The sequence below is a fragment of the Vulpes vulpes genome, chromosome 14 (genome assembly GCF_048418805.1).
Source record: "Vulpes vulpes isolate BD-2025 chromosome 14, VulVul3, whole genome shotgun sequence".
In the NCBI taxonomy this organism is placed as follows: Eukaryota; Metazoa; Chordata; class Mammalia; order Carnivora; family Canidae; genus Vulpes; species Vulpes vulpes.
In genome coordinates, this window is record NC_132793.1 from 10561322 (window position 1) to 10577307 (window position 15986).

Consider the following 15986-nt stretch of genomic DNA (forward strand, 5'->3'; position numbering starts at 1 on the left):
GCACAGGGCCAAGGTCCGACCCCAGGCCAAGCGGCTTCAGAGCCTGCGTCCCCCCACCACTAGGCCTGAGCAGGAGCAGGATTGGGGGAGTCCACACAGCCATAAAGGATGTTTAACTGATACACATGAAGTCACTCAGTGCTGTGGACAAAGCAGCGGGCAGGACAGACAGGGTCCCTCGTGGGGCGCCGCTGGAAGCAGGGCCTTCACAAAAGGGGAGAGGTCCCACTGCCGCTGGTAGGAAGTGTGTGGCCCCAACCGGGCTGGCCATCAGAATCCCCGGGGGAGCGTTTATCTGTCCAGGCCCCCAGCCCTGGGCCTCACTCACAGGTGCCCCCCACAATCAGCAACCACACTGATTTTCCAACACACCGATCAGTCTAGGTCACTCCGGCCTTAAAAGCCCGCTGGAGAGCTTTCAGGATCCCAGTGTCTGGGGGGGCGCCCACGCCAGTGACATGAGAATACCCAGGGCGGTGGTGGTACAGGCGGAGGGCACCAGAATTATTTTTTGAAGATCCCCAGATGACTCCAATCTTGGGCAAAGTTTGGGTACCATGCCCTCTACTACCGCTCTCAACCTTGGCTATGCCCCACCCCAGCCCAGGAGGCGGCTTTGGCTTCATCTTCTATTTAGAGATGTGTGAAAGAGGCGTGGTTTCCTTGCCCTTTGAGTTGTTGCAGGTGCCACACACACACACACACACACACACACACACATGCCCCATGCACCCTGCCCCTCTCCCCTGGGGCCACGCACCGCAGGTGGCTGTGAACGGCCCCTCAGAGCCCACTCACTCTGCAGCCGCCGCCTGTCCACGGCACAGAAGCATCCAGAAGCATCACTGTCAACCAGCCTATGTCACAGGCACTGAGCTCATTGCTCATCTCTGCGACCCCTTCTGTTTGAAAGCTTCTCGGTTGGTGCCCAGGCTCCCGGCTGACCCTCCCCCAAAGCACGTCCTAGTAGAAGAGGTTGTTCAGACCCAGGGATGGTTCCTCCCACAGCCCGGGCGGTCTGCGGGGACACAGGTCTTCTGAGTAGCCGCCTTGGCCTGGGCTCCTCACACCCCGGGAAGGTCCTGATTCAGGAACGTGGCCCACTCAGTCCATCCACGTGGACGGCCACATCTGTGGGCCCCACTGCCGCTCCAGCCCTTCCAGCTCCAGCCCCTCCAAGCCTTCGGGCCCTGCAGCCATGAGGCCAGAAATCTGATCACCCCTGCTCCCGGCCAGGAGCCCAGGATCGAATCCAGAGTCCTCCCCCTGGCCCAGCTCTGCTCACCCTGGCCCTTGGCCGCTGAGGCCCACCCACTCCCTGTTCCTCCGTCTGCCTCTCGGGCCACACGCACGCTGCTGGATCTCGGTCTGGTGGTCCCTCCCAACCCAACCTGTGTGTCTCCATCAGAGTCCCTCTGCTGTGTCCCTCACGGCACTGCTTGAGCATTACTGGTCCGCTCATCTCCCTGCCTGCGACGCCAGTCCTGGAGGATAGGTCCTGCTCTGCCTCGCAGGCCTCTCCCCGGACCCAGCACAGCGCCCAGCACAGAGCAGGTTCACCCGTAATGACCTGGGGAATAAATGAATACAGAGCTACATCTTGAGACAGGGCATCTGAACCTCCCCCACTTGAATGATGAAAGCAGACCAGCAGGTCACAGGGGCAGGGCACGTGCTGGGGGTAGGGGGGGCTCCCCCATAAGCACATGGTGTTTGCAGGTTGAACATAAGAGAATATCCTTTGCTTTTACAAAGGAACAGCCTCCTCTATGTTTTTTTCATGAAACCCAAGGGCATCTCTGGCTGATTTGTGTTTCCCTACGTTAGTCCAAACACAAAGTTTGGAGAATTCATTTTGTTTTTATCCCTACACGACGACAGAAAAATCAAAGGTTCAAGCCCAAGGGTAAAGGGTACCTGATACTAGCTTCAGTGCGGGGAATACAACGGAGGGGGTGGGCGGTGGTGGTGGGGACTGCGGTAAACAGGAGGGTCACATCTAGGAAACGTGAACCCAGACTGACCATACCTGCTAATATTTTATTTTATTTTTTAAAAAGTAGCCTCTTCGCCCAATGTGGGCCTTGAACTCATGACCCTGAGATCAAGAGTCACCTGCTCTACTGATGGAGGGGTGCCTGGGTGGCTCAGTCAGTGGTACGCGTGACTCAATCTTGGGGTCATGAGTTCAAGCCCCACGTTGGGCATAGAGCCTACTTAAAAACAAAAGAGACAGTCTAATATTTTAAATAAGCAAGAAACTCAGAGTTTTTCATGAGAACCCTCCATTTAAAAAACCTTATGTTGATAGATCCAGTCACATCAGAGGGCTGGACTCAGCACTCTGGGCCACCGGTTTGCAACCCCTGAACTAATCCACTTGCGGTTAAAAGACCCAGGTGTCTTCTCTGCCATCGTCCTCTGCTCACTCAAACAGAGACCTCGGGTCTGAGAAAGTGCTGGCTTGATTTCTTCCCATCTAGGCCATGAGCCTCATCTGCGGGCCAAGCCTGTCCTGTGTGCCAGCAGAGGAACCAAACAGGATCCTGAAAGAACCTGGCCAGGAATTCACCTGTGCATGGGTATCAGTGCGCAGCCATTCGGGAGGGCCCTTGAGCGCCCTTCTCTCCTGAATCAGTGGGCACCCAAGAGGCCAACACCTCTCTCTCTCTCTCTCTCTGCCATCTTGAAGCAGCTTCTGGAGACCGCCCTGAAACTTCCCCCAAAAGAGGAAGTTCAAATCAGAAAAAGAGAGAAAGTAAAAAAAAAAACACAAAAAACATGTTGAACAGAATACCCCAAAGACACTGAAAAACAGTAAAACACTCGCACCTGCCAACCAATGCCAAAATGCCAGCCCGCAGCAGCTCCTCGATCCCAGGACACAGAGCACGGTACGGGGTGCAGCTTCTGTCCTCCTCACGAGCCACACCTCCCACTGCTCCCCCTTCCACCTGCTGCTCTTCCATCCTGAAGGGCACCTTGCTTCATTCCACCCCAGGGCTTTTGCGGGTTTTGTTCCCTCTGCCTGGGTTATTTTTCTCCTCTTAGCCTGGCCAGCTCTCATTCACACTACAGGCCTCAGCCTAAAATACTGCTGCCTCAGGAAGCCCTCCCTGACTGCACCCCAACAAAGTCAGGTCCCTGTGCTTCCTCTTTCTTGCACACTCCTCGGTGGGTACCACTCAGGTCTCAGCTTTCCTGGAGAGACATTCTCCGCCCCCTGTTGTCTTGCTGACTCACACAGACACCCTCTATGGCACCACCACCTCTCTGTTCCCAGTGCCACCATCACCATCTAGAGATTTTGTGTGTTCCGCATCTATTGTCTGGCAGTGTCCTGAAAGCAGGGTCCCTGCGTGTTTCACTGCTGTCCCCGGCCCCTGGCACATCGCAGGGGGTTCAAGGTGTCGAATGCAGCCCCATCTCACTAGGGACCCCAGGACACCCCTAGGACTGGAGTTGGCTGGTCTGGGGACCCCTACTGTTCCATTTAAAAGCCCCAAGCCGCCCCAAGAGAAGGGCCCAGCTGTCCAGGCCGGTTCCCAGACCAGATCTCCCTTTGCAAGCTCACTGGCCCATCTGTAAACAGCCCCAGTGAGGGGACCTGCTAATGAATTAAGCTTTAAGTAGAGGTTGCAAGTGACTCTGCTCTGGCAGTTTCTGCGTCTTCTGGTAAATAAACTTCAGTGAGCCCTCTAAGTGGGTTTATCGCCGCGCAGAGCTACAGGGAGTTGGGCTCTTCATTACATCCCTTACAAATGAGCGTGAGCCAGCCCGTGCCTGAGTTAAAGAGAGCCCTGAGCGAGAAAATGAAGTTAATACACAGTTTCTCTTGAAGGCTGTCCCTAATAGAGACAAAATGAAGCTGATGTTTAGCCGCTGGGCACAATGACATCTCTGCTGAGAGCAAGGGAGAGAAGGAACAAGAAAGGTGCCCACGTTTACTTAAACCGGTGAAAAACTAGAGACAACCCAAACACCCATCTCCGGGGGCAGGATTCACAAATTATAGCACCTCCAGCGGGCCTCACCGATCCCACGAGGGCCTCAGGTTTCTCAGCTATAAAATTGACCCACAAACCTCCGGGCCACTGGGTCACCGGGGAACAGGGTTCGGCACACCGCTAGCACATAGGATGTGCCCAGGAAATAGGAGTAATTGTTATTTCATTGTGGGATACTAGGAAGCCAAAGAATGGTGGAGACCTGCTGGAAGCCACCAGCCTCATGTGACAACTGAACACGGAGAATGTGGCCGGTCCAAACTGAGATGTGTCCTAAATTCAACATAAAAGCCTGATTTGGGGGCGCCTGGGTGGCTTAGTCCATCAAGCATCCAACTCTTGATTTCGGCTCAGGTCACGATCTCAGGACCCTGAGATCAAGACCCAAGATGGGCCCCCCACTAGGAGAGGAGGAATCTGCTTAAGATTCTCTCTCCCTCGCTCTCTGCCCTCCGCTCCTACCTCTCTCTTTCTCTCTTAAAAGTTAAACCCTGATTTTGAAAACCTAGCACAGGGCAGCCCCGGCGGTGCAGTGCTTTGGCAGTGCCTGCAGCCTGGGGTGTGATCCTGGAGACCCAGGATCGAGTCCTGCGTCAGGCTCCCTGCATGGAACCTGCTTCTCCCTCTGTCTGTGTCTCTGCCCCTCTCTCTCTGTCTGTCTATGAATAAATAAATAAAATCTTAAAAAAAAAAAAAAAAGAAAACCTAGCACAAAAAAAAAGATGGTAAAAATCTCATTGATTTTTTTTTTTTTTACATTGATAGCATGTTAAAATGATTGACATTTTGGAGGCACTGTTACTTTAAATACATCGAGACTAATTTCACCTGTTCGTTTTTTCCTTTTTTATGCGGTTCCCATTTCAGATTACATGAATGGCTCACATTCGCGGCTCAGAATGCATTTCTATTGGACAGCTCTTATGCATACATTCTGACACGAAAATACGGCCGTGCTATTTGGTAAAACTGGGGTGCAATTCACGTACCATTAAAGTTCACCCTTTAACAGTGTGCGATGCTGCGGTTTTCAGCATATTCACAAAGTCGTTGCAGCCCGCACCGCTAACTCGGGAACATCTTCATCACCCTGAAAATACCTGAAAAGGCCTGAAAAGCCCTGTACCTTATCATTAGCAGTCACTCCCCATTTGTCCATGGTATTTTGAGTAGAAAAAAAAAAAAAAAAGCAATTCGCAGAAGAGTATTACAGCATCAAGTGGGGCTTTATAAAAACCAACACATAGTATTAAAAATATAGATACAGACCCGCATGTATGAAGACATTTTTTTTTTAAGTGTCTGGAATGAAGTAACACACACCACACTGCGAAGTGGAGTTGGGGACACGGTGTGGGGGTGGGGAGGGAGGGTGCTCACCCTTCATTTGATGTGCTTCTGCCCTGCTTTTGAGATTTAAAAAGAGAGTGAGTTGAATCCCGGCCCTAAATAACTCCTGGCGGACTTGGACACAGAACTTTTCCACGGCGCTGCTACCAGACTGGCTTCAGCTGGGAGATGCAGGGCCTAGTTTCAGATCTACTTTTTATTCGGTGCTTTTAAAATAGAAAGTGCAGCTAGAGACGAGGTATTTTCCCTCTTAGCAACAGCAGGGCCGAGGCCGGGGCTTCCCCGCACCGACGCAGCCCGCGCGCCTCCGCCCCGGCCTCCGAGCGCAGGGGCGCGGGGCGCGGGGCGCGGGGCGCGGGGAGCCGGAGCGGGGCGCGCGGCCGGGGCGGGGGCAGCGGCTCCGAGGCCCGGGCGGGATGCGGCGCGGGGCTGGGCTGGGCGCCCGCGGGCCTCGGGCTGCAGGACCGAGCGGCGCCCCCGCCGCGCATCTCCCTCCGAGCCGCGCCAGCATCGCCGATCCGCGGAGGAGGGGGCGCCCCAGGCCCCTGCGCGGGGCGCGGGAGGAGCGGCGGGACGCCAAGGGTTCGGGGCCCCGCGCGCCCGAGGCCGCCCCCACCCCTCCTGCCCCGGGGTGCAGGCCCCCCCGCCTCCCCCACCTGCGTCCCGCGCCTGCCCTACCTCGGCCCCGGGCTCCGGGGTCAGGAAGAGCGCGAGCTCGCGCGCCCCGCTGCGCACGGGCTCCGGCCGGTCGGCGTCCACCAGCAGCATCGGGAGCGCGGCGGGGTCCAGCGGGCGGCGGCTGCGGGGGAGCCGGCCTGGAGCCCCGCCCCCGCCCCGGCCCCGCTGCAGGCCCCGCGGCCCGCCTGGAGGAGGCGGGGCAGGTGCGCGCCCTCGGCGAGCGCCGGGCCGAGCGGGCAGCGCCACCCAGTGGCGGCGCGCGGTGTGCGCGCCCGGCCCGGCGCGGCCCTCGCTCCACCTGGCAGAGGCGGAGCTGCTCGGACGCCCGCCGCGGCAGCACCTGGGGCTCTTGCAACTCCGGAGCCCCGCGCGCGCACGGGCCCCGGGGCGGCACTGGCACCCGCGCCTTTTGAAGCTCGCGGGGCGATTCGCGCGTACCCCGAGCGCGGGACCCGCCGGCAGAGCCCCCCGCCCCTCCCCGTCGGGATGAGGGCGGAGCCACGGGCCAGCCCCGCCGCCCCGCGGACCGCCCGGGCCGCTCCAGCCCGAATCCCCGAATCCCCGGGACCGAGCGCGGCCGTGCGGGGGGTCCCCTCGCCTGGAGCCCAAAGCCCCCGCCCCCAGGGCCGCCCTAACTCCAGCATCTCGCGTGCCCCAGGCGGACGGTCCTGCAAATTAGGGAAACCGGGTGCAGCGGTCCTTATCGTCCCATGGGCAGCTTTTAAAATAAACTCCCCAGGGAAGTCTCAAGCGCTCCAAGTGTGTCACCACCGACCCCCCCCCCCCCGCAAACACACCCCTGGGAGGCTTGTGTAGACCCTCTGGAGGCTGAAGACGGCGGGGTGCATCCCCCAAAACAATGCTAATAAGGAAAATCCTAAAAACAGTGAAAAGGTATAGGGAAGTCTAGAGTTCTTATTTTTCCCATGAAATCTTTTTTTTTTTTTCTAATGTTGCATTCGTGTAACAACATCAGGCTGGGCTGAGGGTTGTAAATAAATATAAGCGGTAACACCACCACCACCACCACCACCACCACCACCCCCCCACCCCCCCCCCCCCCGCTTAAATCTAAATGTAGAGTTTAGCGGATAACCCGAGGCAGGGGGGTAAGCACATGCTCCACCCGTCCTGTGGGTGATCCGTCGCTGCACGATGCCCACTTCCACATCTGCGTCCTGCTAATTTCTCCACATCTCTGCCCAAACAGGCCTCTAGGTCACCGTCGCTTTCTGGAAAAAAAAATCTTGGCAAAGATTTAGGCCACAGGTGGCTGGTTAAAGGATTTGATAGGAACCCAGGGAACCTGAACTTGGCCACTCATGACTGTCGTGATTTCCCTTTCTCTCATCACACAGACACCCAGGAACCAAGGCCAGACCCTCAGCCCTGCAGGTGGGCTGGGACCCTCCCTCGGAAAAGTCCAGATCTGGCTTCAGATGAGCGGAACAGGCCCGAGCACAGCAAACTTCCCCTGGTGGATGAGCCTCATAAACATAATGCTAAGAAGAAAAAAAAAAAAAAAAAAAAGACAAGTTGCAGAAGGCTCCGTAGGGCATGCTGCCATTAACATAAAGTTTTAAAAACATGCAAAACCACACTCTATATTGTGTATGGATACAGCCATATGGAGTAAAATATAAAGCTGCGCCTGGGAACATCGCAGGCTGCGTTCAGGAAAGTTGGGGGGAGGGGGGCCGGGAGGGGGTGATGAACGGGCTTTCAATGATATTTGTAACGTTTTATTTCTTCTGCTGAGGTTTGTTATCATAGTTAAACCTACTGAATGCCCAAAATGACTCATGAAAAGCAAGACAAAGGAAAGGCCTGGGATATTATCTCAAGGTGCAGATTGCCTAGACCCCCTTGCCCTGGAGATGGGGTGCCTGGGGAAGGATCTGTGCTCTTCACAAGCATCTCTTCCCTGGGCTCAGCAGTTTAGCCAACAGTCATTTTGCTGTCAGGTTGTTTTTTTTTTTTTTTTTTTTTTCCCTTAAATGTGTGATTATGCCTTAGAAACATTTTGCTAAAAATACAGATGCCCGGAGCCCTCCCCCAACTTTCTGAATCAGAATCTCTGGGGAGCTAGGCATCTGCCTCTTAACAGCTCAGCAGTTGATTCCGATGCATACCAAAGTCTGAGAACGACCCCCACTTAGGGGCTCCCACTTGCTGTGGGCATTACCCAGGGACCCCCGTAGGAGGCCACATCCATGGTTTTGAACAAAGAGGATTGAATGTGTAAAAATCTCCTGGCCTCTCTGTGGCGCTTGGCTGTGCCCCAGCGCCCTGCCCCCAGTCTCCAGCTCTTGGGGAGACCCAGGGGCAGGCAGCAAGCCTAAGGCCTGGCATGCAGCCTGCCAGGGCCGCACCCTGCCCAAACCAGTTTGAACCAGCTGCAGGGATGGATCTGTGGCGTGTCCCCACGAGCTCCCTCTGGTGCCCAAGCTGGGCTCAGAGCTGCGGCTCAGGTCTCCTGCTCCGGAGGCCTCCGCGGGTGCAGGCAGCGGGCTCTCTCCGGCCTGGGGGTGGGGGTGCCAGTGGCTGCCAGGGGGGGCAAGGCCCCCTGGAGCCAGAGTAGCAGCCCCTAGCTGGGCCCCGGGGTCACATAGCCTTCCACCCCCCACCCCCATCGGGCTTCACCTCCAGCTACAAAATGGTTGCCTGTGTGTGTCTTTCCAAGGTCAGTTCTCCCAGTTCAGGCCTCAGGCATACAAAGTTCTAGATTAGCAATGGTTCCCAAGCTTGGCTGCACATTGGAAACTCCTGGGAAGCTTCCAGAAAATACTGATGCCCAGTCCCCACCCCCAGAGATTGTGATTTGATTGGTCTAGGGTGAGGCCTTGGTTTGGAGATGTTTAAAGGAGCCCCCCCCCTACCCCGAGTGATTCTAATCTGTATTGTTCCAGGGCTTGCTTCACTCTGTGGGCGCTGGTGACCCTAGGGTCCCTCCGTATTGATGACAGTCCTCACGTGCCTACTGTGTCTTGAGCGCTTACCATGTGCCAGGCCCTGTTCACAGAGGTGGCCTTGCTGAACCTCCACCACACCCTGGGAGGCAGGCAGGCCTTGCTGGGAGCCCATTTTACGGATGAAGAGACTGATAGAGACAGAGGGGTTAAATTGCTATTGTTTGCCCAGCATCGTAACCACATGCAAGAGCCGGGGTGTAAACTGGGGCAGCCTGATTCCAGAACCCAACTCCCAACCTGCTTCTCACACCCTACTGCCTCCTACGAGATAACCCTTTTTGCTTTCTATGGAGGCCTCCGTCCCTGTAGCCTGGCCTACCAAGAAAGCCTTGCTACCCTGCCCCTGTGCTAACCCACCCTCTTCACGGCCCTCCCACTAGAGCACATTCTAGTCACCTCCATTCTTGCTCATAAACCTTCAGTGGCTCCCCAGTGCCCACCGAGTGAAGTTTTTGAACCACACCCTCTGGCCTTACTTTGCCAGTCTGTTTTCACTTCTTTTCTCTTTGAGCCCTAAATTACAAATGGGAGCCCTTCGAGCGGGGCCAGGACTCGGATGAGGCAAGAGAGGCAGGTGGAGTACAAACTATAAGGGGACCTCACTCTCAGGGTCTCCGCACAGTGTGTGCCCTGGGCGTCTTGCTTGCCTCACCTGAGTCGCGGCCCTGCCATGTAGCTTGCTGCTGCTATAGACTGAATGTGTCCTTCCCCAAATTCTTTCGTTGAACCTAACCCCCAAGGTTGGGAGGTGGGGCCGCAGGGAGGTGATCAGGTCATGAGAATAGAGTCCTTGTGAATGGGATTAGTGCCCTTATAAAAGAGGCCCCAGAGAGCTCCCCTGCCCCTTCCACCACATGAGGACACAGTGAGAAGTTGACAGTCCACAACCTGGAACCAGGCTATCACCAGACGCCAAGTCTGCTGGTGCCTTGATCTTGGACTTTCCAGCCTCCAGAACCATGAGAAATAAATGTTTATAAGTCACAGCTGTGGGATTTGTTACAGCAGCCTGAATGCACGAGGATGTGTGCAATGTGTTTGGTTTGGATAACATCACATTTAAATATGTGTTATCTTTTAATATGGTAGACTTTTATTTTTTTAAGATGTATTTATTTATTTGAGAGAGTGTGAGTGCAGAGAGGAGGGGCAGAGAGAGAGAGGGAGAGAGAGAGAGAAAGGCCCAAGCAGACTCTGTGCTGAGCTCGGAGCGCAACGTGGGGCTCGATCCCAGGCCCAAAGCTCACCATCAGAGCCAAAACCAGGAGTCGGACGCCTCACCGACTGTGCCACCCATGTGCCCCAATGGGTGGTCTTTTATAGTTCACATGGACATGCATCCTGGCTTCTCCGGAAGAGAAAGGAAGGATCAGGAAACCATTAACCTGCACTGAGGCTTGGCAATACTTGGTGAGCAAAGGAGCTGCCCAGCCTGCCAGTCTTCTGAGCCCAACCCCAGGCTCTTACTGACCTGTTGGTCCCTGCAGGTGTCTGGGTTTCAGACCCCGGGGTCCCCTGGACATGCCACCATGGCTGCCAGGCCCCATATCTACATCCAGCATTTCCAGTCTGCAATGCCCTAGCTGCCCTGAGCTGTTCCCCTGCCCTCCACCAGCCGCCAAGGGCCCTTCAAGCAGACGTGCCCTTTCCACTTGCCTTCTGAGGCCTTCTACCTTCTAAGCTGCTGTAAATCTACCCCAGACAGAAAGTCCCCAGAAGGCAGAGAATGTCTCATGCATTTCTTTTCCTTTTCTTTCTCTTCCTTCCTTCCTTCCTTCCTTCCTTCCTTCCTTCCTTCCTTTCTTCCTTTCTTCTTTTTTTTTTTTTTTTTTTTTTTCTGTAGGGGTCCAGCAGGCTGGCTTTGCACATAGGAAGTCCTCAGTAAACACATATATCTAAAATTTGAAGTCACTCTCCTGCTTAGCATCTGTGTTTCCCACTAGCAAAATAACTCAGAGCACAACCCCTCTTCAAAGAAGCACAGTGAAAAACCAGTTTTTGAAATTCTCTCTCTAGAGTGGCAGGAAACAGCAGCAGCACATTCCCATTCTTTCCCTGCAGGGGAAAGCTTCTAATTCTCAGCAGTAATTTGATAGGGTTTCCCCCCCACTACTACCTCTTTCCCTTCCAGAACACAGCTACACAAAGGGTCTCACAGCTTTGGAGGCAAGGGTCAGAGTTCAAACTGCTCCATGCATGTCAACATGGAGCTTTACAGCTGGAGCCACCCTGGATTTGAGAAGCCAGAGAATCACGGGTTTGGAGGAGTGAGAGTTCCCCGGCTTCCAGCTACTGAGATGGGGGTCCCGGGTCGTTTTCTCCACCTCCATCTCAACAGGAGAGGATGCAGGATGCGGCCCAGTGCAAGGAGGTCCAAAATGCAGGACTTAGGTCCCTGAGGTGTGACCTGTGACTTCTCATCCAGTGCTCACAGCCTCGGGAGCACTCCAGCTGTTACAGCCCCACCGACCGGGTGCTAAAGCCCCAGGGCATCAGGATGAGCTCTCGGTGGGTTTCAGGATGCTAATGCAGAGCACATCCAACATCTCAGGTAGCGACTCCAAGGCGACCTGGGGCAGCACCCAGTTATCACGCTTGGCATTTCTCAGCAAAATGTGTGAATTTTCACCTCAAGTGAGCTGAATAAAGGCCTTAAATAAACCTCATGTCAGTTCAGCTCAGGTTTTGGCTGATTTGGGGGCAGGGATGGGGGGCAGAGCTCATGGTTTTTAGAGTTTCTTGGATTTCAAAATTACAAAACAGGGACCGTGGACTCATTTTCCTATTTCACGTTTGGGGAAACTGAGGCTCAATGGCCCAGGCCCATGCATGTCATGGTGAAGTGGAGCTGCGGTTTGGACACGCAGGCTTTCTCAGATGGCACGTGGAGATGGATCAGAACACAGCAGATGTTAGAAAGTTAAGTGCCCTGGCAAAAACGGTATCCCTTAGACTATTTGGGACATCTGAATATATTTGCTTTTCTATTTCAGGAATGTGTATCTCTGTTCAGTAGGATTCAAAGGTCCCTTTCTGTCCTTGGAGTACGTGGCACAGCACTGTGCATACAGTAGGTACTCCATAAAGGAGATGCTGTGCATACAGTAGGTACTCCAAAGGGAGTTTCTATATGAAACTGAAGTCGTTTCAGCAGCAAACAGAAAAGCTGAAAGGGGTGGGGGGTGGGGGCTCTGGTTTTAACAAGGGCCAAAGGTAAAGACAATAAAATTTCAGGGGGAAAAGGCACATTTCTTTTAGTGACCACGTGGGAAACCCTGTCTTCAGGAGCTCACATGACAAACAGGGATTTTTTTTTTTTTTAATTAACTTGGGGTTTAACTTAAGGCAGTGAAATAACACACCTGCTAAAAAGCAAATGAGAAAGAGGATGCTTTTCTGAAAAATGTAAAGCGAATAGCTAAAAGTGGAATATCCTCTGGCTCCCAGAGGGCCCTGCTGGGTAGGGGGGAGCGATGCGTGGTGGCTCACTGCACAGCCCTCAGAGGCAAACTGTCCGGCCTCAAATGCTGGGTCCCCACATAAAAGCTGTGTGACCTCGTGGAGTTTCTTAACTCCTCTCTGCTGGAGTTTCCTCCTCTGCAGAGGGGCACGCTACAACTTCCCACTGCTGCAAAGATTCAATGAGCTCATCTATGAAAACTGCTTCAGGGTCTGGCATGCACTAAAAGCTCAATAAATGCTACACTATAAGCAGAACTAAGGTCTTTAAACCAGGGTGTTTCCAAGGGAGGGCAAGGGATATGGGCAGATAACCACCAAGCAAGGTGTTTGTCACAGTAGGCCCTTGATAAATCTTGCTTGAGACAACCCGAATAGAAAGTCCTGTCATGTGATGCCAGTAGAAGGAGCTGGAGCTGTTTTGCCCGGAGAAAGCCTGGATTAGCAAGAGGAAGATCACGTGGAAAAGGAGTCGGTGGAGGCCAGAGAGACACAAAGCCAGAGGAACCCCACCCGCGGGGCTGCAAAGCACTGGGCCGCCACCGTGTCAACGGCGCCCTCTGGTGCTGGCACTGCGCAGCAGCCGCGGGAGGCTGAGCCCCGGGTCGGCCCCAAGGCTCCCAAGGCTCCCAAGGCTCCCAAAGCTCCAAGGCTCCAAAGGCTCCCGGCCGCAGGTGTCCACACCCTGGGTGATCCCCACGTGTGGGTGGGTTTGATGCAAACCATGGGCTAGCACTCCTGTGGCTGGGCCACTGATTGGTTGGCCTTGAGTTCATCAAAGGGAGATTATCCTGGGTGGGCCTGCCCTAATCAGGAGGGTCCCGTAGGAGAATTTATTTATTTATTTTTATTATTTTCTTTTAATTATCTTTTTAAGATTTTATTTATTTATTCATGAGAATCAGAGAGAGAGGTAGAGACAGGCAGAGGGAGAAGCAGGCTCCATGCAGGGAGCCCGATGTGGGACTCGATCCCAGGTCTCCAGGATTATGCCCTGGGCCGAAGGCAGAGCTAAACCGCTGAGCCACCCAGCCTGCCCTATTTATTTATTTATTTTAAAAAGATTTTTATTTATTTATTCTTGAGAGAGACACACATACACACAGAGAGAGGCAAAGAGAGAAGTAGGCTCCTTGCAGGAAGCCCGATGTGGGACTTGATCCCTGGGCCCGGGATCACGCCCTGAGCCAAAGGCAGACCCTCAACCGCTGAACCAGTCAGGTGTCCCATGTAGGAGAGTTTAGAGGTCAGAGATGAGAGAGGCAGGAGAGAGAGGCTCCTGCTGACCTGGAAGAAGGCAAGCAGCCATGCTGCACAGGGCCTGTCGAGGCCAGGGGCAGGGGACTGCAGGGGCCCTAGAAGGCCAGCACTCTAAACCTGTGACTGCGGCACTACAGCCTGAATGCACTCAGATGCCGACCCAAGCTCCAGAAAGCCTGAGTCAAGGACCCACGTAACCCCTCTATTCTGACTCCTGCCCCACGGAAAGTGAGATAACCCATGTGTGTTGTTTCAAGCCTCTACAATTGTGGGGACTTATCATGGAGCAGTAGGAAACAAGGGCCGGGGCGGGGTGTGTGGGGGAGACCGGCTCCACTCGAAAATGGGGGGAGAAGTTTCTTTTAATTTTTTTTTTTTAATTTTTATTTATTTATGATAGTCACAGAGAGAGAGAGAGAGAGAGAGGCAGAGACATAGGCAGAGGGAGAAGCAGGCTCCATGCACCGGGAGCCTGATGTGGGATTCGATCCCGGGTCTCCAGGATCGCGCCCTGGGCCAAAGGCAAGCGCCAAACCACTGCGCCACCCAGGGATCCCGGGGGAGAAGTTTCTAAAAGTGGGGCTTACCTAAATGATTTGGCCGGTTCTTCAAGTAGTGAGTCCCCACCAATGGGGCCATTCAAACCGTGGGACTGCCACCTCCCTGCCCCTGTCCCTGGCACTTAGGGATAGTATAGGTGGGGTTTCTGCTTTGGATAGAGGATTGACATGGGGGTAGTGTGGACGGGCCTTCTGCTTAGGACAAAAGGTCGACCTGTAGATCCATGCTTATCAAACTGGAATGTACCAGATGAATGACACACCGCCTGGGGATTTTGTTAGAGAGAAGATTAGGAGCAGCAGGTCTGTTCTGTGACCCAGAGACAGCTACTCGTCAAACCACATGAACTAGAAGCCCACAGGATTTCTGATGGTCTCAAAATGTTTCTTCTTTCAAGCATTTTCTTTTAACTTTCCCCCAAGGATGTAGTGTGATATCAAGTCCACTAGAATATTTAGCTCCATGAGGACAGGAACCATGTTTTCTTGTTCACTGCTATGACCTTGCCACCTGCCATGAAGTCCGTATTGTAGACAGTTGATACATTTGTTTTTTTATTAAAGATTTATTTATTTATTTATGATAGACATAGAGAGAGAAAGAGAGAGAGAGAGAGAGGCAGAGACACAGCAACCACCAGTCTACTTCCTGTCCCTCCGGATTTGTCTGTTCTGGACCTTCCACGGAAATTCATCAATACACTATGTGGCCTTTTGTGTCTGAGAGCTTCCACATGGCACAACGTCTTCACAAATCCTCCCTGTCATGGCATCTATCTATTTTTTATTCCTTTATGTGGCCCAGTCCTACTCCACTGTATGGATGTCCCACCAGTTGCTTATGTATCCCTCTGTGATGGCCATCTGGGCTAGTGAGGGATCGCTTTTTATTTTTTTTATTTTTTTTATTTTTTTTGGATCGCTTTTTAATGACTGCCAGTGATTACCAATGAGTAGGCTGTCTCTATGCTATATTCACGTTTGTCTCCATTCTCACCTTTTCTCATCTGTTGCTACTCATCAAAATCTCACCATATTAAAAGATATTTTTAAAATTTTAAAAAGATTTTATTTATTTTATTCATGAGAGACACACGCAGAGAGAGAGGCAGAGACACAGGCAGAGGGAGAAGCAGGCTCCATGTAGGGAGCCCAACTTGGGACTCGATCCCGAGTCTCCAGGATCACACCCTGGGCTGAAGGCGGCGCTAAATCACTGAACCACCCAGGCTCCCCTTTTTTTAAAACAAACAAACAAACAAACAAACAAACGAGCAAACAGCCTTTCACATGCTTATAAAAGATTGAGAAAGGACAATGTCTGGTGTTGGTCGGAATATGGAGAAGTATACCTACATCATCCAGCAGAATATAAACTCAGAACGACTTACCTGGAGGGAAATCTGGCAATCCATATCAAACATTGTATTTTTATCTTTTTTAAAGATTTTATTTATTTATTCATGAGAGATACAGAGAGAGAGAGGCAGAGACACAGGCAGAGGAAGAAGCAGGCTCCATGCAGGGAGCCCGATGTGGGACTTGATCCTGAGACTCCAGGATCATGCTCTGGGCCAAAGGCAGGCACCAAACTGCTGAGCCACCCAGGTGCCATTTCAAACATTTTATAATTTGTGCCCAACCCTAGATCCAGAGATTTCAATTCTAAGAACTTTTGTAAGAAAATAATCATGATTGTG

At 53.3% G+C, this 15986-nt stretch overlaps 1 protein-coding gene across 1 annotated transcript in view; it reads right to left on the reverse strand.

Moving 5' to 3' along the window:
• BCAS4 (breast carcinoma amplified sequence 4) overlaps positions 1 to 6271 on the reverse strand; it is a 56123-nt gene extending 49852 nt beyond the window's left edge. Inside the window, exon 1 of the mRNA XM_072735573.1 lies at positions 6036 to 6271. Coding sequence (XP_072591674.1) covers positions 6036 to 6125 — 90 coding nt within the window. The 5' untranslated portion in view covers positions 6126 to 6271. The remainder of the gene's footprint in view (positions 1 to 6035) is intronic.
• Between the last annotated feature and the right edge of the window lie 9715 nt (positions 6272 to 15986).